Source organism: Thalassophryne amazonica, chromosome 6, assembly GCF_902500255.1.
Source record: "Thalassophryne amazonica chromosome 6, fThaAma1.1, whole genome shotgun sequence".
Classification (NCBI taxonomy): Eukaryota; Metazoa; Chordata; class Actinopteri; order Batrachoidiformes; family Batrachoididae; genus Thalassophryne; species Thalassophryne amazonica.
Window position 1 is genome coordinate 20,387,311 of NC_047108.1, and position 25,470 is coordinate 20,412,780.

A 25,470-nucleotide genomic window follows, 5' to 3' on the forward strand; every position below is an offset into this window, starting at 1 on the left:
TCTCTGAGTCTTGCATCCCTCTGTGTCTCTGACTTATGTGTCCTCTCTGTCTCTGACGCGTGTCCTCTCTGTCTCTTGCATCCCCTTTGTCTCTCTGACTCATGTGTCCTCTCTGACCCATGTGTCCTCTCTGACTCTTGCATTTCTCTATCTCTCTGACTCATGTGTCCTCTCTGTCTCTCTGACTCTTGTATTCTCTCTGTCTCTCTGACTCATGTGTCCCCTCTGTGTCTCTGACTCGTGTGTCCTCTCTGTCTCGCTGAATCTTGCATCCACTCTTTTTGACTCATGTGTCTTCTGTCTCTGTGACTCATGTGTCCTCTCTGATTCCTTTGTCCTCTCTGTCTCTTGCATCCCCTTTGTCTCTCTGACTTGTGTGTCCTCTGTCTCTCCGACTCTTGCTTCCCCTCTGTCTCTCTGACTCGCGTGTCCTCTCTGTCTCACTAAATCTTGCATCCACACTGTCTTTTTGACTTGTGTGTCCTCTCTGTCTATCTGACTCTTGCATTGCCTCTGTCTCTCTGACTCATGTGTCCCCTCTGTCTCTCTGACTCGTGTGTCCTCTGTCTCATGTGTCCTCTCTGTCTGTCTGACTCTTGCTTCCCCTCTGTCTCTCTGACTTGTGTGTCCTCTGACTCATGAGTCCTCTCTGTCTCTCTGACTCTTGCGTCCCCTCTGTCTCTCTGACTCTTGCTTCCCTTCCGTCTCTCTGACACGTGTGTCCTCTCTGTCTCTCTGACTCTTGCTTCCCCTCTGTCTCTCTGACTCGTGTGTCCTCTCTGTCTCTCTGACTTTTGCTTCCCCTCTGTCTCTCTGACTCGTGTGTCCTCTCTGACTCTTGCTTTCCCTCTGTCTCTCTGACTCTTGCTTCCCCTCTGTCTCTGACTTGTGTGTCCTTTCTGTCTCTCTGACTCTTGCTTCCCCTCTGACTCTCTGTCTCTCTGACTCTTGCATCCCTCTGTCTCTCTGACTTATGTGTCCTCTCTGTCTCTCTGACTCTTGCATCCCCTCTGTCTCTCTGACTCGTGTGTCCTCTCTGTCTCTCTGACTCTTGCTTCCCTTCCATCTCTCTGGCTCGTGTGTCCCCTGTCTCTCTGACTCTTGCTTCCCCTGTGTCTCTCTGACTTGTGTGTCCTCTCTGTCTCTCTGACTCTTGCTTCCCCTCTGTCTCTGACTCATGTTTCCCCTCTGTCTCTGACTCGTTTTTCCTGTCTGTCTCTTTGTCTGTTGGATCCCCTTTGTCTCTCTGACTCTTGCATCCCCTCTGTCTCTCTGACCCATGTGTCCCCTCTGTGTCTCTGACTCGTGTGCCCTCTCTGTCTGTCCAACTCTTGCTTCCCCTCTGTCTCTCTGACGTATGTGTCCTCTCTGTCTCTCTGACTCTTGCTTCCCCTCTGTCTCTCTGACTCTTGCTTCCCTTCTGTCTCTCTGACTTGTGTGTCCTCTCTGACTCTTTCTTCCCCTCTCTCTCTGACTCTTGCTTCCACCCCATCACTCTGACTCATGTGGCCTCGCTGTCTCTCTTACTCTTGCTTCCCCTCTGTCTCTCTGACTTATGTATCCTCTTTGTCTCTCTGACTCATGTGTCCTCTGTCTCTCTCTCACTCTTGCATCCCTCTGTCTCTCTGACTCCTGTGTCATCTTTGTCTCTTGCATCCCCTCTGTCTCTGTGACTCTTGCTTCCCCTCTGTCTCTCTGTCTCTCTGACTCTCGCATCCCTCTGTCTCTCTGACTTATGTGTCCTCTCTGTCTCTCTGACTCATGTGTCCTCTGTCTCTCTGACTCTTGCATCCCCTCTGTCTCTCTGACTCATGTGTCCTCTCTGTCTCTCTGACTGGTGTGTCCTCTCTATCTGACTCTTGCTTCCCCTGTCTGACTCGTGTGTCCTCTCTGTCTCTCTGACTCTTGCTTCCCCTTTGTCTCTCTGACTCATGTGTCCCCTCTGTATCTCTGACTCGTGTGTCCTCTCTGTCTGTCTGACTCTTGCTTCCCCTCTGTCTCTCTGACTCGTGTCCTCTCTGACCCATGTGTCCTCTCTGACTCTTGCATCTCTCTATCTCTCTGACTCATGTGTCCTCTCTGTCTCTCTGACTCTTGCATTCCCTCTGTCTCTCTGACTCATGTGTCCCCTCTGTCTCTCTGACTCATGTGTCCTCTGTCTCATGTGTCCTCTCTGTCTGTCTGACTCTTGCTTCCCCTCTGTCTCTCTGACTCGTGTGTCCTCTGACTCATGAGTCCTCTCTGTCTCTCTGACTCTTGCATCCCCTCTGTCTCTCTGACTCTTGCATCCCCTCTGTCTCTCTGACTCATGTGTCCCCTCTGTCTCTCTAACTCTTGCGTCCCCTCTGTCTCTCTAACTCTTGCGTCCCCTCTGTCTCTCTGACTCTTGCGTCCCCTCTGTCTCTCTGACTCTTGCTTCCCTTCCGTCTCTCTGACTCGTGTGTTCTCTTTGTCTCTCTGACTCTTGCTTCCCCTCTGTCTCTCTGACTCTTGCTTCCCCTCTGTGTCTCTGACTCGCTTGTCCTCTCTGTCTTGCTGAATCTTGCAACCACTGTCTTTTTGACTCGTGTGTCCTCTGTCTCTCTGACTCTTGCTTCCCCTCTGTCTCTCTGACTTGTGTGTCCTCTCTGCCTCTCTGATTCTTGCTTCCCCTCTGTCTCTCTGACTCTTGCCTCCCCTCTGTCTCTCTGACTCTTGCTGTTCTTCCATCTCTCTGACTCGTGTGTCCTCTCTGTCTCTCTGACTCTTGCTTCCCCTTTGTCTCTCTGACTCATGTGTCCCCTCTGTATCTCTGACTCGTGTGTCCTCTCTGTCTGTCTGACTCTTGCTTCCCCTCTGTCTCTCTGACTCGTGTCCTCTCTGACCCATGTGTCCTCTCTGACTCTTGCATCTCTCTATCTCTCTGACTCATGTGTCCTCTCTGTCTCTGTGACTCATGTGTCCTCTCTGTCTCTCTGACTCTTGCATTCCCTCTGTCTCTCTGACTCATGTGTCCCCTCTGTCTCTCTGACTCATGTGTCCTCTGTCTCATGTGTCCTCTCTGTCTGTCTGACTCTTGCTTCCCCTCTGTCTCTCTGACTCGTGTGTCCTCTGACTCATGAGTCCTCTCTGTCTCTCTGACTCTTGCATCCCCTCTGTCTCTCTGACTCTTGCATCCCCTCTGTCTCTCTGACTCATGTGTCCCCTCTGTCTCTCTAACTCTTGCGTCCCCTCTGTCTCTCTAACTCTTGCGTCCCCTCTGTCTCTCTAACGTTTGCGTCCCCTCTGTCTCTCTGACTCTTGCTTCCCTTCCGTCTCTCTGACTCGTGTGTTCTCTTTGTCTCTCTGACTCTTGCTTCCCCTCTGTCTCTCTGACTCTTGCTTCCCCTCTGTGTCTCTGACTCGCTTGTCCTCTCTGTCTTGCTGAATCTTGCAACCACTGTCTTTTTGACTCGTGTGTCCTCTGTCTCTCTGACTCTTGCTTCCCCTCTGTCTCTCTGACTTGTGTGTCCTCTCTGCCTCTCTGATTCTTGCTTCCCCTCTGTCTCTCTGACTCTTGCCTCCCCTCTGTCTCTCTGACTCTTGCTGTTCTTCCATCTCTCTGACTTGTGTGTCCTCTCTGTCTCTCTGACTCTTGCTTCCCCTCTGTGTCTCTGAGTCTTGCATCCCTCTGTGTCTCTGACTTATGTGTCCTCTCTGTCTCTGACTCGTGTCCTCTCTGTCTCTTGCATCCCCTTTGTCTCTCTGACTCATGTGTCCTCTCTGACCCATGTGTCCTCTCTGACTCTTGCATTTCTCTATCTCTCTGACTCATGTGTCCTCTCTGTCTCTCTGACTCTTGTATTCTCTCTGTCTCTCTGACTAATGTGTCCCCTCTGTGTCTCTGACTCGTGTGTCCTCTCTGTCTCGCTGAATCTTGCATCCACTCTTTTTGACTCATGTGTCTTCTGTCTCTGTGACTCATGTGTCCTCTCTGATTCCTTTGTCCTCTCTGTCTCTTGCATCCCCTTTGTCTCTCTGACTTGTGTGTTCTCTGTCTCTCTGACTCTTGCTTCCCCTCTGTCTCTCTGACTCGCGTGTCCTCTCTGTCTCACTAAATCTTGCATCCACACTGTCTTTTTGACTTGTGTGTCCTCTCTGTCTATCTGACTCTTGCTTCCCCTCTGTCTCTCTGACTCATGTGTCCTCTCTGATTCCTTTGGCCTCTCTGTCTCTTGCATCCCCTTTGTTTCTCTGACTCGTGTGTCCTCTGTCTCATGTGTCCTCTCTGTCTGTCTGACTCTTGCTTCCCTTCTGTGTCTCTGACTCGTGGGTCCTATGTCTCTCTGACTCTTGCTTCCCCTCTCTCTCTGACTCATGTGTCCTCTCTGACCCGTGTGTCCTCTCTGACTCTTGCATCTCTCTATCTCTCCGACTCATGTGTCCTCTCTGTCTCTCTGACTCTTGCATCCCCTCTGTCTCTCTGGCTCATGTGTCCTCTCTGTCTCTTGCATCCCCTCTGTCTCTCTGGCTCATGTGTCCTCTCTGACTCCTGTGTCCCCTCTGTGTCTCTAACTTGTGTGCCCTCTCTGTCTGTCCGACTCTTGCATCCCTTCTGTCTCTCTGTCTCACTGAATCTTGCATCCACTCTGTCTTTTTGACTTGTGTGTCCTCTGTCTCTCTGACTCTGGTATCCCTTTGTCTCTCTATCTCGTATGTCCTCTCTGTGTCTCTGTCTCATGTGTCCTCTCTGTCTCTCTGACGCTTGCTTCCCTTCTGTGTCTGTGTCTCTGACTTGTGGGTCCTATGTGTCTCTGACTCTTGCATCCCTCTGTCTCTGACTTGTGTGTCCTCTCTGTCTCTCTGACTCTTGCTTCCCCTCTCTCTCTTACTCGTGTGTCCTCTGTCTCGCTGACTCTTGCTTCCCCTCTCTCTCTGACTCGTGTGTCCTCTGTCTCTCTGACTCGTGTGTCCTCTCTTACTCTTGTGTCCTCTCTGTAACCTGTCCTTCAGTGCGCTCTGATGTCAGAGTGAAGCGAGTCTACATCGGCTCCATGGGAATCTCCCAGCAGCATTTCCTGGAGTCTTATGAAGATCCCACCAGTCCTCAGTTCCAGCACTTGGCATATCTGGTCAACCAGCAGGTGAGAAATCAGTTGCTTCCAAAGGTTTGTGGGATTTTACTGCTGTTTCCTGTCTGGTTTTGACAGGACATCCATACTGCATTTCAATGTTTTCAGTAAAATGTCAAACACTTTGAAGGATACAGCTCATGATCTGTTGGCATTCTAACCTTTACTCTGGGAAAACCTTCAGCCGGGGCCCAATCTCATCCTGGCAGTTGACTATTTTGTCCTTCTGTCAGTTGCTGTCAGCAGTTGCATCAGGCTCAGGTTTTTGGACTCTTCCGGTTACAGGGTTCTGGTCGCCGATCTTCCAGTCAATGTACTTCTTCAGGCAGGTGGAGATCCTGTTCTGGTCCTGCAAATGGTCTTTGTTTCAGTCTGGACAACAGGATGGGAAGAATGGACATATTGTCCCCATCTGGACCAGCTGGACAGCAGCAAACACCTGACTGTAATAAATGTGTCATGACTCTTTGTGTCCTTTGTGTCTTTCAGCTCACTCTGATTTATTCCAGAAACTTGCAGCTCTCTGAATATTTTCGCAGCACCACCGTCCAAGCCTTCAGGTAGGAGTCACGCCCAAATCAGCATTATGCTGTGACCTTTCACCTCCATTTAACACTCTCCCGTCATCTGCGGTTGTGTCATTTTTCAGTGCTCATGACATGGACAGTAATTTACTGAAAGACACAACAGCGTTTGATGTCGTTCTCTTAAAACAGGAAGTCCTGATGGTGGCTCAAAAATGTCATTTTTTTCCTGAGGTTGGAGACAAATTTTGCTCTGTGATATACAGATTATTCATGTTGACCTGATTAAAACCAGGAAAACCTGAAATAATCATAATTAAAAAAGAAAACGCCCTGTTTGTCCTCGTCACTGTTTGAATCCATAAGAGTTGAATACTTGTAACTTTTGGCACTCAGTGCCGTCACAGGAAATGAATCATGCTTCCTTTGAAAAGAGCGGAACATCCGGTTTACCATCTGCTGCTTACAGGCGACGTGTGAATGCAGCAGAACACTTGACAGACTCTTTTCTCCAGCCTGCTTTGAGCACAAAATATAGAGCAAAAAAGACCAATGAGGGAAGCCACCAAGAGACCCACCATTGCTGTGATGGCACAGGCTGTGCATGTGTGAGCTGTCACTGCTTCATTTTGGTTAATAATGTTTTATACAGCAGTGACGGGGTTAATAATGTTTTATACAACTGACGGGGTTAATGATGTTTCATACAGCAGTGATGGGGTTAATAACAGGTTCATACGGCAGTGACAGGGTTAATAATGTTTTATACAACAGTGACGCGGTTAATAATACAGTGAGGAAAATAAGTATTTGAACACCCTGTGATTTTGCAAGTTCTCCCATTTAGAAATCATGGAGGGGTCTGAAATTTTCATCTTAGGTGCATGTCCACTGTGAGAGACATAATCTAAAAAAAAAAAATCCGGAAATCACAATGTATGATTTTTTTTTTTTTTAGTAATTTATTTGTATGTTACTGCTGCAAATAAGTATTTGAACACCTGTGAAAATCAATGTTAATATTTGGTACAGTAGCCTTTGTGTGCAATTACAGAGGTCAAATGTTTCCTGTAGTTTTTCACCAGGTTTGCACACACTGCAGCAGGGATTTTGGTCCAGTCATCTAGAGATGGGATTTATGGCTCTTTGAGGGAATCCGGATCTTTATGGCTTGTTCCTTTCAAAGAGCCGTTCAAAAAACTGGCTCATATGGCTCTTTTTTTTGTTTGTTTGTTTGTTTGTTTGTTTGTTTTAAGTATTTTAGGCGTAATTATCAATTTCTGCCATGTGCGCATTCGTGGTGGTGCATGCTGCAGCGTGCATGTGCACTTTGCCATTACAATGCATTCTGGTTAGAAATTCCTAGCGCCATTTGTGACATAAATTGATAATTAAGCCTAAAAATATTGAGAGAGAGAGAGAGAGAGCGAGAGAGAGAGAGAGAGAGAGAGAGAGATAGAGAGAGAGAGAGAGAGAGAAATGAGCCATCTCAATGTCACTTTTCAAATTTGCTCCCTTATTCTGTGTCTCCCTACCTTTTCTGCCAGCAGTGGACATCAACATGAATCCTTGGGGAGAACAGCATGCTCAGGCAAAAGACTGGTGTTGACTGACTGAAATCTCGTTCCAAACGAGAAGAGAACAGGGAATAGAAACCTGACATTAAACCAAACCTGTTGTTGCTTAAAGTAGCCAGTAGGTGGGTTTAACGCATTGTAAATAACCAAGGAAACCTATACTGAGAAACAAAAATGAATGAAAGGTCATTAAGACCAACACCATTTGTTTTTGTTCTTTCCATATATTTTTTGATTTTGAAAGTTTTTGTATTGCACATGTTCTTTTTTCTATTCACTTTAAATCTGATATCACAGTCATTATCAACCATTATCTGAGTTTGAATTATTTGGAAATACTGATTATAACCCCATTATAGTATGTTGAAAAGAATTTTGGTCTGAATTCATTGTAAATATTCCACTAGGTGGTACAACATCCCTCTGCCTAGACATCAATACTGTGGATTTACCTTGTACATGGATGTGTATGTGTGTGATGCTACCCTGACTTGTTATTCATGCAATAGTTAAACACATAAATAAACATTAAAAACAAAGCCAGCTGCAATGAATGTTTGTTCAAAATAGTTTTAGTGCAAAAACAGAACATACAATACAATACAACACACATTTTGATAGAAAATATATAAATAAATAAATACAGAATACAATAACTAAGTCAGCTGCAGTGAGTGCAAAAATGTCACAGTATCACACGATAGAAACAAAAACAGTGTAAAATATTGGTTATTTTCAGTAACAGTAGATAAAACTAGAATAATTACAGAATACAGAATACAATAAAAAGGTGCAGAGTTGCACCGAGCTGCAGAGCTTATTTTCACGACACAAGAACCCCCCCCCCCCTGCAGGAGTACTCATGTGAAGGCACATGCTGCCTGTGCCCCTCCCCCCATAGCTGCTCTCTTTCTATGCGTGGGGGGAGCCACAGCCGCAACCGCAACTGGATGTTCCTGGGAGCTGTGTGAAACAAACACGCATGAAAAAAAAAAAAGAACGACAAAAAGAACGGCTCCCGTGCAGCCGCGACTCGGCTCCCTTCGTTCATATTAAAGAGCCGTTCAAAAGAATCAGCTCGTTCGCGAACGTCACAACACTATACAGATCTTCTCCAAATCTTTCAGGTTTGGAGTTTCAGCTCCCCCCAAAGATTTTATATTGAGTTCAGGTCTGGAGACTGGCCAGGTCACTCCAGGACCTTGAAATGCTTCTTACAGAGCCCCTCCTTAGTTGCCCTGGCTGTGTGTTTGGGGTCATTGTCATGCTGGAAGACCCAGCCATGACCCATCTTCAATGCTCTTACTGAGGGAAGGAGGTTGTTTGCCAAAATCTCACAATACATGACCCCATCCATCCTCCCTTCAATACAGTGCAGTCGTCCTGTCCCCTTTGCAGAAGAGCACCCCCAGAGTATGATGTTTCCACCCCCATGCTTCACGGTTGGGATGGTTTTCTTGGGGTTGTTCTCATCCTCTAAACATGGTAAGTGGAGTTGATTCCAAAAAGCTCTATTCTGGTCTCATCTGACCACATGACCTTCTCCCATGTCTCTTCTGGATCATCCAGATGGTCACTGGTGAACTTCAAACGGGCCTGGACATGTGCTGGCTTGAGCAGGGGGACCTTACTGCCCTGCAGGATTTTAAACCATGACAGCATCATGTGTTACTAATATAATCTTTGTGACTCTGGTCCCAGCTCTCTTCAGGTCATTGACCAGGTCCTCCTGTGTAGTTCTGAGCTTTCTCAGAATCACCCTTACCCCACAAAGTGAGATCTTGCATGGAATCCCAGACCGAGGGAGATTGACAGTCATCTTGTGTTTCTTCCACTTTCTAATAAATAATCATAACAGTTGTTGTCTTCTACCAAGCTGCTTGCCTGTTGTCCTGTAGTCCATCCCAGCCTTGTGCAGGTCTACAGTTTTGTCTCTGGTGTCCTTAGACAGCTCTTTGGTCTTGCTATGGTGGACAGGTTGGAGTGTGATTGATGGAGTGTGTGAACAGGTGTCTTTTATACAGGTAACAAGTTCAAACAGGTGCAATTAATACAGGTACAGAGTGCAGAATAAGAATTTCTTAAAGAAAAATTAACAGGTCTGTGTGAGCCAGAATTCTTGCTGGTTGGTAGGTGTTCAAATACTTATTTGCAGCAGTAACATACAAATAAATTATTAAAAAAATCATACATTGTGATTTCTGGATTTTTTTTTTTTTTTTAGATTATGTCTCTCACAGTGGACATGCACCTAAGATGAAAATTTCAGACCCCTCCATGATTTCTAAGTGGGAGAACTTGCAAAATCACAGGGTGTTCAAATACTTATTTTCTTCACTGTAGGTTCACAGGGCAGTGACAGGCTTAATAATGGGTTCACACAGCAGTGACAGGGTTAATAATGTTTCATACAGCAGTGTCTGGGTTAATAGGTTTATACAGCAGTGACGGGGTTAATAACAGGTTCATACGGGAGTGAAGTGGTTAAAAACAGGTTTATACAGCAGTGACGGGGTTAATAATGTTTCATACAGCAGTGACGTGGTTAATAACGGGTTCGAGTTGCAGTGACATGGTTAATAACGGGTTTGAGCTGCAGTGACGTGGTTAATAATGGATTTGAGCTGCAGTGACGGGGTTAATAACGGGTTTGAGCTGCAGTGACGGGGTTAATAATGGGTTTGAGCTGCAGTGACGGGGTTAATAACGGGTTTGAGCTGCAGTGACGGGGTTAATAACGGGTTTGAGCTGCAGTGACGGGGTTAATAACGGGTTTGAGCTGCAGTGATGTGGTTAATAATGGGTTCGAGCTGCAGTGACGTGGTTAATAATGGGTTTGAGCTGCAGTGACGGGGTTAATAACAGGTTTGAGCTGCAGTGATGTGGTTAATAATGGGTTCGAGCTGCAGTGACATGGTTAACGGGTTTGAGCTGCAGTGACGGGGTTAATAACGGGTTTGAGCTGCAGTGACATGGTTAATAACGGGTTTGAGCTGCAGTGACGGGGTTAATAACGGGTTTGAGCTGCAGTGACGGGGTTAATAATGGGTTCAAGCTGCAGTGACATGGTTAATAACGGGTTTGAGCTGCAGTGACGGGGTTAATAACGGGTTTGAGCTGCAGTGACGGGGTTAATAACGGGTTTGAGCTGCAGTGACATGGTTAATAACGGGTTTGAGCTGCAGTGACATGGTTAATAACGGGTTTGAGCTGCAGTGCTGCAGTGACAGGGTTAATAACGGGTTTGAGCTGCAGTGCTGCAGTGCTGCAGTGACAGGGTTAATAACGGGTTTGAGCTGCAGTGCTGCAGTGACAGGGTTAATAACAGGTTTGAGCTGCAGTGCTGCAGTGCTAGGGTTAATAACGGGTTTGAGCTGCAGTGACGGGGTTAATAACGGGTTTGAGCTGCAGTGCTGCAGTGACAGGGTTAATAACGGGTTTGAGCTGCAGTGCTGCAGTGACAGGGTTAATAACGGGTTTGAGCTGCAGTGACGGGGTTAATAATGGGTTTGAGCTGCAGTGACGGGGTTAATAACGGGTTTGAGCTGCAGTGATGTGGTTAATAATGGGTTCGAGCTGCAGTGATGTGGTTAATAACGGGTTTGAGCTGCAGTGATGTGGTTAATAACGGGTTCGAGCTGCAGTGACATGGTTAATAACGGGTTCGAGCTGCAGTGACGGGGTTAATAACGGGTTTGAGCTGCAGTGACGGGGTTAATAACGGGTTTGAGCTGCAGTGACGGGGTTAATAATGGGTTCGAGCTGCAGTGACGGGGTTAATAACGGGTTTGAGCTGCAGTGATGTGGTTAATAACGGGTTTGAGCTGCAGTGATGTGGTTAATAACGGGTTCGAGCTGCAGTGATGTGGTTAATAACGGGTTTGAGCTGCAGTGATGTGGTTAATAACGGGTTCGAGCTGCAGTGACATGGTTAATAACGGGTTCGAGCTGCAGTGATGTGGTTAATAACGGGTTTGAGCTGCAGTGATGTGGTTAATAACGGGTTCGAGCTGCAGTGACATGGTTAATAACGGGTTCGAGCTGCAGTGACGGGGTTAATAACGGGTTTGAGCTGCAGTGACATGGTTAATAACGGGTTTGAGCTGCAGTGACGGGGTTAATAACGGGTTTGAGCTGCAGTGACGGGGTTAATAATGGGTTCGAGCTGCAGTGACGGGGTTAATAACGGGTTTGAGCTGCAGTGACGGGGTTAATAACGGGTTTGAGCTGCAGTGCTGCAGTGACAGGGTTAATAACGGGTTTGAGCTGCAGTGCTGCAGTGCTGCAGTGACAGGGTTAATAACGGGTTTGAGCTGCAGTGACGGAGTTAATAACGGGTTTGAGCTGCAGTGCTGCAGTGACAGGGTTAATAACGGGTTTGAGCTGCAGTGACGGGGTTAATAACGGGTCAAAACCTCTATCAAAAAAGATTGAATCTCATATTTGAGAGCCTTATGTAGGATGGTCTCCATTATCACCTGACAAAGTTTGATCCGGATCTGATCTGGATTGTGGATTTTGTGGACATTTGAATTTAATAATGAAAAGCCCATTTGCTGTACATTTTGCATTATATCACAATCAAAAGTGCCTCAGTCACTCTTGTTTTTCTCTTATGGATTCACCTACACCACCAAAACTGGATGCAGATTCCAGTTTTCTGCCTGTTTGCTTGTCTTCCAGTTATCAGAAATCAAGTGCCAAAAAGCAACGACACATTGTGGACATCAGAGATAACCAATGTTCTGTGAAAATGAGCTGAAAAAGAATTCAGAAACAGAAAAACACCACAACAAAACTTCTGTTCACGTGCCTGAACTAAAAACATCCTGCTGACATGGTGAGGTTAGACTTTACTTGTGTGAAGCGCTGTGAGGCAGCTTTGCTGTCATTTGGTTCTATATAAATGAAATAAAATGAAAATTAAATTGAAATTGACATTTGATCACATCTAATTTAGTTTCTAAAAAGTCAATTCTAATAGGACTTTGACCTTGAACATTTTTCCAAGGTAAAAATTTGTGGAATTGGAAACTAGTGTTGGCAGAGGTTTGCGCTCTAGTTTCTAGCGCGGTGTTCTAGTTCAGAGCGCAGCTCTGTAGTTCCGAGCGCGGCGGTCTCGTTGGTAATTATGTTTGGGTGAAAACATGATGTCACTGAAGTTTGTGAAATAGCATTCAGCGGATTGTGTTTGTGGTGTAGTGACGGCGGCGGTGACATCACAGTGGCGTATTACCAGTCAGAGTTTGACGTCCCCGTCCCACAGCAGGACGCCATCGATGACGCCATCGAATCTCTGGAGCCTCTGGTGGGACTCCAGCAAAGTTCCAAGTCACGGCTGCTGCTGAGACCCGTCAGCCCGCTGGAGGTCGCCAGTGTGACGACAGGAGGTTTGAACTCCACAGGAAATAAATACATCATCACCTTTACAGCCCATTTTCTTTAAGCAACTTGAGGGACAAAGAGTGTCCTCAGAACCTGACTGAACACACAGTGAGGGAAGCCACCAAGGTGTCCACTGGCTTCGGTCACAGCTTCATATTGGTGCCTTACAGATGCATCTGATTGACAGTTTGGCCAAAAGCACAAAACAAGCCGAGATTTGATGGTTTTTGTAATTCTGTTAATGAACAGAATTACTTTGTAGATTGTCTTAGATTTTTATTAGATTTTATTTATTAGGTTTTAGAGTTAGTTTATTAATTAGATTTAAAGGTGTTCATTTGCATTTTGATTTTGTTTTTTTGTTTTTTTTTTACATATATATATATATTTTATTTTGTTTGACCTTTGAGTGTGCTGCCTTTGAAACTCACATTTGGCTCCTTCATATGATTTTTTTTTTTTTTAATCCTGTGATATCTCAACAGCAGATGGTGAGCTGGCTGTAAAAGTGATGTTTTTTGTGTTCTTGTTTTTTTTTAAACTAACTTTGATGTCATTTTGCAGCTTTGGATCCACGTTTGACTCGAACGTCTTTATTTGGTGAGTTTTCTGCAGATGATCAGTTTTTTCTGGCTCCGCCCACTTCCACAGCCACGCAGGTTGGATGAAGTGGTGACTGTTAGCGGGCCGTAGATGTGAATGTGTCTGTCTGTCTGTGGCTCAGTGACAGATGGGTGTCTTGTCCAGGGTGAAACCCACCTCTCACCCAGTGACCTCTAGGATAGGCTCCACTGCCTGATCCTTGATTGGAGTAAGCGGGTATAGGACACGAATGAATGATGAAAAAAAGAAAAACAGTTTTATTCGAGGCTTTGAACCATTTAGTGAAACGAAAATGAAACCAGAATTTTTTTCCCAATTGGTTCATGATATTTTAATGTTTCTGCTTTTGGGTTTTACCCAGAAATTGACATTCCTGATCCGGTTAAAGTTCCACGTCAGCTGTGGCAGACTGAAAACACTGTACATGTCAGACTTGTATGTGGCACTATAACGCTCCCACAAGAAATAGAAGATGATGCAGCGTTCTGTAGCAGATGGCAGGAGCGAGACCCTGAGTCAAATAAAGACTTTAAGAGAAAGACGGTCTGATCACCTGAAACAGACATATTGTGTGTTAAAGTGAAGCCGTGTGTTTGTGTATTTTTGTGTTGCTCTGTTTGATTTGATTGATTAATTAATTGTTCTCAGCCTCACAGACCAATATAATGAACCGAGCGCTAACCAGCAACTCAACTCAACTCAACCTTTATTTCTAAAGCATGTTTAAAATGACAGCAGTTGACCAAAGTGCTGCACATAATTTAACAAATGGGCACCAAGTTACCCCCAATTGTAACTAAATGAATGAAAAATAACAATAAAATTACAACAGGCAATAAAACAGTTAAGACAAAGTAAAATACAGAGCAAAAAGTAGTAGAAAATAATTTAATTTGATATAATTAAATTTTATTTACACAGCACCAAATCACAGCAAAGGTGCCTCAGGCGCAACACATAAGTAAGGTCTAACCTCACCAGCTAAAGCTCCAGTCCTCATATCATCATTCATACAGACTGTTTCAAATATTAAAACCATTCACACACTGAGGAAATAAACGTCTTAATCAAGACTGGATTCATCATCACAGCCTGACGAGACAACGTCTTTGTTTTGGAAGATGACATCTAGGAAATACATTAATTCCTTATTGTGGAAATTACTAAAGAAAGGCAGCGTTTTCAATGTCATCCCTCAGTGTTTGTCTGCTCCGGGTGATTCTCAGCCTGAACCAGAGAACTCCAGAACTTTGTCCCAACAAGAAAAATAACAGGAAGTGAATCTCACCGGGTCGTTGTAAACTGAAACCTTTTCAAGAATGAAAAACTAACTATTAACTGGTTACCATTATTTTAAAATAAGAATTCTGTTCCAGAACATAAAAAATAGCAAGTGTGTGGTTGCATTTTCGTTCCACGAACAAGTTCAGAGCCTTTTAAGGACAGTTTTGTTCACTGTGATGTCGGATGATTGACACAAACGCATGTTTTTCAAATAATATTAAACAATCATGACTATCATTAAAAACAATCTTTGCACAGATATTTAAACATGTTCAGAAATATGTTCATAATGTCTACATTCAAAGTTTGAAATTAAAAATGTGTCCAGAAATGGAGAACCCAAACCCACATTCACTTTGAAGATTTACCATTTAATTTTTGCTCGTTTTGATTGGTGACTGAATTCTTTCACATTTTTCATGTCAGGAAACATTTTCGAGGTCAATGTCAGTAGGTCGGGAGTCGTGGAGTCTCCAGGGTTTCCGGACTCGCCGTACGCCCCCAACTGTTACCTGCAGTGGAGACTGCGGGCCGAGCCAGGTCACCGTATCCGGCTGGACTTCGACACCCTCTTCCTGGAGGACGACTGCCAGCAGGACTTCATCAAGATCTACGACTCGCTGGTTCCAATCGAGCACCGCGTGCTGACAGAGTAAGACCACCATGCTGACGGGATTACAGGTCTGTAGTCTCACGGCTCATTGGTCCTACAGGCCACTGGTCCAGCGTCCCATAGGACCAATGAGCCGTGAGACTATTGAGCCGTTCCCACAACAGCGCATCCTGTTTGTTTGTTTGTTTGTTTGTTTGTAGGAAGTGTGGGTACTCTCACGGTCTTTCCTTTCTTTCGTCTGGAAATGTCATGCTGTTGACTCTGGTCACCAGTGAGGAAAAGAACTTCCCTGGCTTCAGAGCCAGTTATTCCCAGATCCTCCTGACTGAAGGAAGTACGTGGTCATTACCCACAGTACAACATTGCCGGAGGATTTTCTGAAAAAATGCAGTGTTCATGTCATGTGACTGTTTGACGTACAGAGTGCGGTGGGAAACTGTCGGGACTCAAAGGCTCCTTCTCCTCGCCGTTCTTCCCGTCTTACTACCCTCCAAAGACTATGTGTGTCTGGAACATTGAGGTGAGAACTGAACCGGCTCGTCTCAAAAACACCTCTGCACACTGGGATTTGGTGCACCCTCTAGGCTGGAGGCATGAAAGGTCATCCTCCTGCTGCTTCCTCAAGCCTGCACATGTGACTTCCTGTATAAGTTCTTCCTTTGGTTCCTGTGGGGTTCCTGTTGGGCTCCTGTGGGCTGTCAGGTGGTTTGGGGGTGGGGCTAGTGTCCATGCAGTCTCAGCAGCAGGAGCGTGCGCGTGTGAAGATTTTAGACTCGTAGCTTCATGATGAAGTGATACAGAGAAGGATTTTCTTTCACCAAATGGATCAAATGCAGGCTAACATCTCAGATGGACCTTCTAGCAATTTGTAGCTGAACTTTCAGGTCTTTTTTTTTTTTATAAAACCCTCCTCTGTACCACTTTATCATGAAGCTGTATCACTGGAGATACAAAATGTAAAATGTGCACTGTGCACAATTTCTCCAATCACAGCCACAGAAGCCTATAACTTCTTCTATGTTGTCTGGATGTCTTGGTGGCTTTCCTCAGTCTTCTTCAGTTTTTAGAACTGTCTGCTCCACACAGATTTACCATAGAGTGTCATACTGTTTGTATTTCTTCACAACAATGTAAATAAAGTCCAAGACATGTTCAGTGGCAGCTTCACCATCAGAGAACCTCGTCCACAACGACCACAAAAGACTCCAAGCTGTCAGTGATATTAAAGGGGGCGACACACGGCGTTAAGAACAGGGGCATGTAAACTTTTGATCAGATTCATTTGGGTCATTTCTGTTGTTATTATGATTTTAAAAAGAGGAAACACAGTTGTTTGACAATAAATGGCTTCACAGAACCACTAACCATGAGTGGAAAAAAGTTACTGTCTTATTATTCAGATTCTGTGAACAATGGCCAAAAAAAAAAAAAAACCAAAAACAAATTCTGCCAGGGGATGTAAACTTATGAGCACAACTGTACGAGGTCTGTCAATAAAGTATAGGTCGGTTTCAGCATTTTATCCGGATATTCCACTGTTAAAGGAGATTTTTTTAATGAAAGACGTGCGGACGGGTCCGCGCGTCGGGACGCAGCCGGCGCAGTGCGGCGGCACAGGAAAAACACCTCCGTGTTGATAACCATTTGTAAAATCCAGGCGGCTTTTGATGGCTTTCAGTGGAGTGAGTATATGAGAAATTGTTTAACAGCTAGACATGTTCCAACTTGTCCTTAAGACTTCCAACGGAGGTGTTTTTCCTGTGGCGGAGCGTCGCAGCGGCTGCGAGCCGACGCTGCAATCCGTCCGCACGTCTTGCATTAAAAAAATCCCCTTTAACAGTGGAATATCCGGATAAAATGCTGAAACCGACTTCTTCTGAAACTTCTCTGTTCTCTCACGACGTCCTGGATCAATAGAGCCTGAAATGTGGAGGTTTTCAGCTTGAAACAGGCTGACGACGGCGCCTGAGAGCGCTGCACGACATCTCGCTCTGTGGGAAGTCCTTAAAGCGACAGTATCACCTCAAAATCTCTCATCAGCCATTAAAATTTTCACCGAAAACCAGCTTAATTTTTCTAACCGTGTCCACTTCGATGTGTCTCACAGGTTTAGAAAAAATTTTGATCAAACAAAGCGCCAGTCTCTCAGCAACTTCTCAGACAAAGGAATTCCGACGAGGGGCTGGACGACTCCTCCCACAAGGAGTGCTCACAGGCGAATGACGTCACCGACAGGCGTGGAAAAACTCACGCATGCGCACGAGGGTTCAAGCATGTCTGACGTAAAAACATATGAATGAAATCCATATAGTTTTTGAAAAAAATAAAAAGGACCTATACTTTATTGACAGACCTCGTATACACACACAAGTGCACACGCACATGTCTACATGCACACATGTACACACGTGTAGGGGAAACTGGGGCAGTAGCTGTATCTGCAGTACTACATATATATGGCAGATACGCCATATTTTTATACATAAAGATGCCCCCCTTATAAATTAGTGTTTTGTTTTTGGATACATTAACGGTAAAACTAAGGCAAGTGAAGTCAGTTTTTTTCCTATCAAAACTAAATTTTGTGGATGTCAGTGTCTTTGTATTTAATTCTCACAACAGAGGAAAGGTGGCCCAAAAAATTATTAGTTAGAAGACTACCCCGTCCAACTGATGAGCATGTGTTATGTCTTCTCCAGACTGTCAGCTATTTGATAACATGACTCGTGTGTCACATGCACCCGTTGCACAGTGAATCAGTCTAGAAAGTGATTTACTAAGCCCCAGTATCAAGTGGATGACAAATATTACTTGTTGAAGCTTATACGTTTATTTTTGCATGAATTATTTCTATCATTTGTGTATATAAACAACTGTTTTCATGTTTGAACAGAAATGATGACAGCTGTATTTATAATAGTTTGTAAAGGACTTATAGCACTATGTAAGACACTCACACATTACATAGCTGGTTTTCTGGATTATAGTTTGTATATGCATCAGCATATATTTAATAATTTTGAAGAAATCTTTATAATCACGTGTTTTTTCATGATATTCTAAGTTGATCACTGTGCCCCATGAATTAGTGTCTGGGGCACATTGAATCAAAAATTTTAAAATTGATTTTAAACATCTGTAAATTACACTTTGGGAGACATAAATTATACAGCCTTATAAACAATAACTTGCTGTATTAAATCCACAATAGAATGACCTAAACCTTTGCATAATGTGTTTATGCTGCCACAAAACAACATTTCTGATCCACTGTGTCCCAGCTTCCCCTGTACACAGACATACGCACACACACACACACACACACACACACACACACACACACACACACACACACACACCGACATAATGACATCATTTTTTTTTTATGTTTTTTTTTTTTGTCAGTGACACATTTAAACACGTTTATTTTTTCTGACTTTGTTTTCTCGTCGTCAGGTTCCCTCAGACAACATTGTGAAGATTCACTTCACCAAGTTCTCCGTGTCCGACCCGGGTCAGTCCAGCCACCAGTGTTCCACAGACTATGTCGACATCAGCGGTCAAAGGTTGTTTGCATTTTGTTAAACTATATTGATTTATTTTCTTGATTTATTTGGTCACTTTGGTGCCTTTTGAAGCCCCTCCCACCCTGTGCACAGACCTGTGGGTGTGTCCACTGTGAAATATTCACTTATTTCAGCAAATCATCTACACGAAGCTTGTAACTCCAAACCTGGTGAATGAGGCTTATGTTGGGTCCAGTCTCAAGTTTAAAACTCTTTGTGTCTGTCCTCAGTCTTAAAACATGGTTTGGTCCTCAGATTGTATTTTAAGACACTATGAATCAAAACTATGAATTCACACTCGCCGACGGCATCTTGTCAACAAGGTGCACGTCGCTCATACTCGCATCACGGAGGATCAGCTGCTGATGAATCCCACACCTTCTATATAACAACAGCGTGTCCCCTGCATCCAACCATCCTACTTACAGTTAGACACAATCCAACCACTAGGGGCAGTGTGCAGCCAGGGTCCGACACCCCGGGACCAACTCAAGGTGTAAAGATGCTGCCTTGCTCAGGGCCAGAGAAAGGAGCTGACCCTAAATAAGCATGTTTGTGACTGTGGGAGGAAACGAGAACAGACACAGGGAGAGCAATCGAAACACCACACATAAAGGATGGGAAGCGAACCCATGACCTTCTTGCTGTGAGGCATCAGTGCTAACCACTAAGCCACAGTAAACGTTCATGGTCATTTGCATTTGGAACCGCCTCCAATTAACCATTTATATGGTAACAGAACATCCGTTTGCTGCTTGTGTTCTTCACTGGAACAAACCAGTGAAACGGAGCTCGAGGTGTTTGTTTGGTCACAGCAGAGATGACTAAATAAATACAGCGAGTGGCAACACGAGGTGGTGACACCGAGCCCACCAGAGGATTTGATCCCCCTCCAATGGTAACAAGCATTCAGTCATGGAGTCACATGTTTCTTAATTCAGACATCAGGGTCACATAATTTAAAGAAGCTTTAATGAGCTCACCACAAGAACAAGCATCAGACTTTCCATTGACACACAGCATCAGCGGTGCCGCCCAGCTGCTTTACGGACGACCCTGCTGAACTTCTAAAAGTATTTGCTGCCTGTTTTTGTAGGTTGTGTGGTCCAAAGCCAAACACCACAGTGATCATCACCGTCCGAAACAACGCTGTCACGGTCATATTTCAGTCTGACTCGTCCCATGTTGACCAGGGTTTCATCGCTGAGTTTGAAGCTTTTGTCCCCACAAACCGTAAGACGTCACACCTCACAAACACAGACGCAAGACAAATCACAGGACAGAGCACCATTTTCACGTTCCAGAGTGCATAGTCATATCTGCATGACACAGATCCATTTGGTCAGGGTCCATTTAGAGGGTCAGGGTCCTTCAATCAAGGTCTCCATTGGAACCATCTTTAAAAGGTTCCTGTACCTTTACAAAATCTAACCTTAGCTCCAAACGGACTTTATGTATATCATTAAAATCATGTTCAACAAAAACTCGCGTGAAAATGAAGTAGATGTTCGAACTGTAGACTGAGCCACATGGTGACCTCTGACCTCAAGAACAAAATGAAGCTTTGATGTGATGAAATCCATCAGCTTACACATTATGACTGAAAAATGCTAAAATATACTGATGTGACAATTGAAATTCAATGAATTTCTACAGTGTCGAAACACAACATAAGCCATTTCATTCAGGTTGAACTCTGACCCACACCATGAGCAAGGCACAGTGGTGACTGCGGTCAGGACAAACTCAGCAGACAACCATCTTCTTTGACCAAATTAACAATAAATCCACACTAAGTCACACCCACGAGATAGCCAACCAATGAAATCAGCCCTGACATGCTGTCATGTGACAGAAGCTGCTGTTTTCTCTCTATGATGTCACTGAGCAGCCTGTCCGGGCCGGTTCCCATGCACCAACAACCTGTGCATCGACGCCGCGCTGCGCTGCGATGGCTGGGAGGACTGCAGCGACGGCAGCGACGAACTCCACTGCCGTGAGTCCAAAATCAAAGTGTTTATTTGTTTGTTTGTTTGTCTGGTTTCTGTGATTAAAACAAACAAAAATGGAGTGACAGCAGCGACCAGAGAAAGAGAGAAGACACAGAGAGAGACAGGGAGGGAGAAAGAAGAAGAGAGAGTGGGAAAAATGAATGAATGAATGAATTTATTCAGCACACACAGACCCAAAATAACAAAGTGAACTCAAAGAAAACAATCCAACAGCACGCCCATGTGGACAAAAGGGTGGAGGCAGAAGCAAAAGCTTATAAACGCCCCTCACCCCCACCCCCCAACCAAAAAAGTAAAAATGTACACATATGTATAGAAAAATATACATACACACATGATAACTAATACAAAATATAAATTAATCACTGAACTAAAATTTCAAAAGACAAACATGCAAACAGCAGTACACCAACCCCCCCCCCCCCCCAAAAAAAAACCAAAATTGATAAACTGAATTAATCACAGCATAAGAAGTAATTAGATGATTTTTGTAGAACCTTTAGAAGACACCCAGGTTACCGAGTGACTTTATGTTATCAGAGCAGGAAAATATGAACACGTTTAACAGAAACACAGTGACTTAATGTTATCAAAGAGGAGAGACAGAGGGAGAAAAGAGGAGAGACAAAGAGGGAGAAAAGAGGAGAGACAAGGAGGGAGAAAAGAGGAGAGATGAGAAGAGAGAAAAGTGGAGAGACAGAGGGAGAAAAGAGGAGAGACAAAGAGGGAGAAAAGAGGAGAGACAGAGGGAGAAAAGAGGAGAGACAGAGGGAGAAAAGAGGAGCGATGAGAAGAGAGAAAAGCGGAGAGACAGAGGGAGAAAAGAGGAGAGATGAGAAGAGAGAAAAGCGGAGAGACAGAGGGAGAAAAGAGGAGAGACAAAGACGGAGAAAAGAGGAGAGACAGAGGGAGAAAAGAGGAGAGATGAGAAGAGAGAAAAGCGGAGAGACAAGGAGGGAGAAAAGAGGAGAGACAGGGAGAAAAGAGGAGAGATGAGAAGAGAGAAAAGCGGAGAGACAGGGAGAAAAGAGGAGAGATGAGAAGAGAGAAAAGCGGAGAGACGGGGACAAAAGAGGAGAGATGAGAAGAGAGAAAAGCGGAGAGACAGAGGGAGAAAAGAGGAGAGATGAGAAGAGAGAAAAGAGGAGAGACAGAGGGAGAAAAGAGGAGAGATGAGAAGAGAGAAAAGAGGAGAGACAGAGGGAGAAAAGAGGAGAGACAGAGGGAGAAAAGAGGAGAGACAGAGGGAGAAAAGAGGAGCGATGAGAAGAGAGAAAAGAGGAGAGACAGAGGGACAAAAGAGGAGAGATGAGAAGAGAGAAAAGAGGAGAGACAGAGGGAGAAAAGAGGAGAGACAGAGGGAGAAAAGAGGAGCGATGAGAAGAGAGAAAAGCGGAGAGACAGAGGGAGAAAAGAGGAGAGATGAGAAGAGAGAAAAGCGGAGAGACAGAGGGAGAAAAGAGGAGAGACAAAGACGGAGAAAAGAGGAGAGACAGAGGGAGAAAAGAGGAGAGATGAGAAGAGAGAAAAGCGGAGAGACAAGGAGGGAGAAAAGAGGAGAGACAGGGAGAAAAGAGGAGAGATGAGAAGAGAGAAAAGCGGAGAGACAGGGAGAAAAGAGGAGAGATGAGAAGAGAGAAAAGCGGAGAGACAGGGAGAAAAGAGGAGAGAGAAAAGCGGAGAGACAGAGGGACAAAAGAGGAGAGATGAGAAGAGAGAAAAGCGGAGAGACAGAGGGAGAAAAGAGGAGCGATGAGAAGAGAGAAAAGCGGAGAGACAGAGGGAGAAAAGAGGAGAGATGAGAAGAGAGAAAAAAGCGGAGAGACAGAGGGAGAAAAGAGGAGAGATGAGAAGAGAGAAAAAAGCGGAGAGACAGAGGGAGAAAAGAGGAGAGATGAGAAGAGAGAAAAAAGCGGAGAGACAGAGGGAGAAAAGAGGAGAGACAAAGAGGGAGAAAAGAGGAGAGACAAGGAGGGAGAAAAGAGGAGAGATGAGAAGAGAGAAAAGAGGAGAGACAGAGGGAGAAAAGAGGAGAGACAAAGAGGGAGAAAAGAGGAGAGATGAGAAGAGAGAAAAGCGGAGAGACAGAGGGAGAAAAGAGGAGAGATGAGAAGAGAGAAAAGCAGAGAGACAGAAGGGAGAAAAGAGGAGAGATGAGAAGAGAGAAAAGCGGAGAGACAGAGGGAGAAAAGAGGAGAGACAAAGAGGGAGAAAAGAGGAGAGACAGAGGGAGAAAAGAGGAGAGATGAGAAGAGAGAAAAGCGGAGAGACAAGGAGGGAGAAAAGAGGAGAGACAAGGAGGGAGAAAAGAGGAGAGACAAGGAGGGAGAAAAGAGGAGAGACAGAGAGGGAGAAAAGAGGAGAGATGAGAAGAGAGAAAAAAGCGGAGAGACAGAGGGACAAAAGAGGAGAGATGAGAAGAGAGAAAAGCGGAGAGACAGAGGGACAAAAGAGGAGAGATGAGAAGAGAGAAAAGCGGAGAGACAGAGGGACAAAAGAGGAGAGATGAGAAGAGAGAAAAAAGCAGAGAGACACAGGGAGAAAAGAGGAGAGATGAGAAGAGAGAAAAGTGGAGAGACAGGGAGAAAACAGGAGAGATGAGAAGAGAGAAAAGCAGAGAGACAGAGGGACAAAAGAGGAGAGATGAGAAGAGAGAAAAGCAGAGAGACAGAGGGACAAAAGAGGAGAGATGAGAAGAGAGAAAAGCAGAGAGACAGAGGGACAAAAGAGGAGAGATGAGAAGAGAGAAAAGCAGAGAGACAGAGGGACAAAAGAGGAGAGATGAGAAGAGAGAAAAGCGGAGAGACAGAGGGAGAAAAGCGGAGAGATGAGAAGAGAGAAAAGCGGAGAGACAGAGGGAGAAAAGAGGAGAGACAAAGAGGGAGAAAAGAGGAGAGACAAGGAGGGAGAAAAGCGGAGAGACAGAGGGAGAAAAGAGGAGAGATGAGAAGAGAGAAAAGCAGAGAGACAGAGGGAGAAAAGAGGAGAGACAAAGAGGGAGAAAAGAGGAGAGACAAAGAGGGAGAAAAGAGGAGAGATGAGAAGAGAGAAAAGCGGAGAGACAGAGGGAGAAAAGAGGAGAGACAAGGAGGGAGAAAAGAGGAGAGACAAGGAGGGAGAAAAGAGGAGAGACAGAGAGGGAGAAAAGAGGAGAGACAAAGAGGGAGAAAAGAGGAGAGATGAGAAGAGAGAAAAGCAGAGAGACAGAGGGAGAAAAGAGGAGAGACAAGGAGGGAGAAAAGAGGAGAGACAGAGGGAGAAAAGAGGAGAGACAAGGAGGGATAAAAGAGGAGAGACAGAGAGGGAGACAGAGGAGAGACAGAGGGAGAAAAGAGGAGAGACAGAGGGAGAAAAGAGGAGAGACAAGGAGGGAGAAAAGAGGAGAGACAGAGGGAGAAAAGAGGAGAGATGAGAAGAGAGAAAAGTGGAGAGTCAGAGGGAGAAAAGAGGAGAGATGAGAAGAGAGAAAAGCGGAGAGACAGAGGGAACAAAGAGGAGAGATGAGAAGAGAGAAAAGCGGAGAGACAGAGGGAGAAAAGAGGAGAGACAGAGGGAGAAAAGAGGAGAGACAAGGAGGGAGAAAAGGAGAGAGAGAGGGAGAAAAGAGGAGAGACAGAGAGGGAGAAAAGAGGAGAGATGAGAAGAGAGAAAAGAGGAGAGACAAGGAGGGAGAAAAGAGGAGAGACAGAGAGGGAGAAAAGAGGAGAGATGAGAAGAGAGAAAAGAGGAGAGACAAGGAGGGAGAAAAGAGGAGAGACAAGGAGGGAGAAAAGAGGAGAGACAGAGAGAAAAGAGGAGAGACAGAGAGGGAGAAAAGAGGAGAGATGAGAAGAGAGAAAAGAGGAGAGACAGAGGGAGAAAAGAGGAGAGACAGAGGGAGAAAAGAGGAGAGACAAGGAGGGAGAAAAGAGGAGAGATGAGAAGAGAGAAAAGAGGAGAGACAAGGAGGGAGAAAAGAGGAGAGACAAGGAGGGAGAAAAGAGGAGAGAGAGAGAGGGAGAAAAGAGGAGAGACAGAGAGGGAGAAAAGAGGAGAGACAAGGAGGGAGAAAAGAGGAGAGACAGAGAGAAAAGAGGAGAGACAGAGAGGGAGAAAAGAGGAGAGACAGAGGGAGAAAAGAGGAGAGACAGAGAGAAAAGAGGAGAGACAGAGAGAAAAGAGGAGAGACAGAGAGAAAAGAGGAGAGACAGAGAGGGAGAAAAGAGGAGAGACAGAGAGAAAAGAGGAGAGACAGAGAGGGAGAAAAGAGGAGAGATGAGAAGAGTGAAAAGAGGAGAGATGAGAAGAGAGAAAAGCGGAGAGACAAGGAGGGAGAAAAGAGGAGAGACAAGGAGGGAGAAAAGAGGAGAGACAAGGAGGGAACAAAGAGGAGAGATGAGAAGAGAGAAAAGCGGAGAGACAGAGGGAGAAAAGAGGAGAGACAAGGAGGGAGAAAAGAGGCGAGACAAGGAGGGAGAAAAGGAGAGACAGAGAGGGAGAAAAGAGGAGAGACAGAGAGGGAGAAAAGAGGAGAGATGAGAAGAGAGAAAAGAGGAGAGACAAGGAGGGAGAAAAGAGGAGAGACAGAGAGGGAGAAAAGAGGAGAGATGAGAAGAGAGAAAAGAGGAGAGACAAGGAGGGAGAAAAGAGGAGAGACAAGGAGGGAGAAAAGAGGAGAGACAGAGAGAAAAGAGGAGAGACAGAGAGGGAGAAAAGAGGAGAGATGAGAAGAGAGAAAAGAGGAGAGACAGAGGGAGAAAAGAGGAGAGACAGAGGGAGAAAAGAGGAGAGACAAGGAGGGAGAAAAGAGGAGAGATGAGAAGAGAGAAAAGAGGAG

The 25,470-nt window shown here is 45.1% G+C and overlaps 1 protein-coding gene across 1 annotated transcript in view; it reads left to right on the forward strand.

The window, feature by feature from the left end:
* LOC117511939 (suppressor of tumorigenicity 14 protein-like) overlaps positions 1-25,470 on the forward strand; it is a 49,628-nt gene that overhangs the window by 13,338 nt on the left and 10,820 nt on the right. Inside the window, exons 3-12 of the mRNA XM_034171877.1 lie at positions 4,972-5,102; positions 5,580-5,650; positions 12,394-12,581; positions 13,141-13,176; positions 14,890-15,115; positions 15,277-15,410; positions 15,499-15,596; positions 18,533-18,642; positions 19,739-19,875; positions 20,534-20,638. Coding sequence (XP_034027768.1) covers positions 4,972-5,102; positions 5,580-5,650; positions 12,394-12,581; positions 13,141-13,176; positions 14,890-15,115; positions 15,277-15,410; positions 15,499-15,596; positions 18,533-18,642; positions 19,739-19,875; positions 20,534-20,638 — 1,236 coding nt within the window. The remainder of the gene's footprint in view (positions 1-4,971; positions 5,103-5,579; positions 5,651-12,393; positions 12,582-13,140; positions 13,177-14,889; positions 15,116-15,276; positions 15,411-15,498; positions 15,597-18,532; positions 18,643-19,738; positions 19,876-20,533; positions 20,639-25,470) is intronic.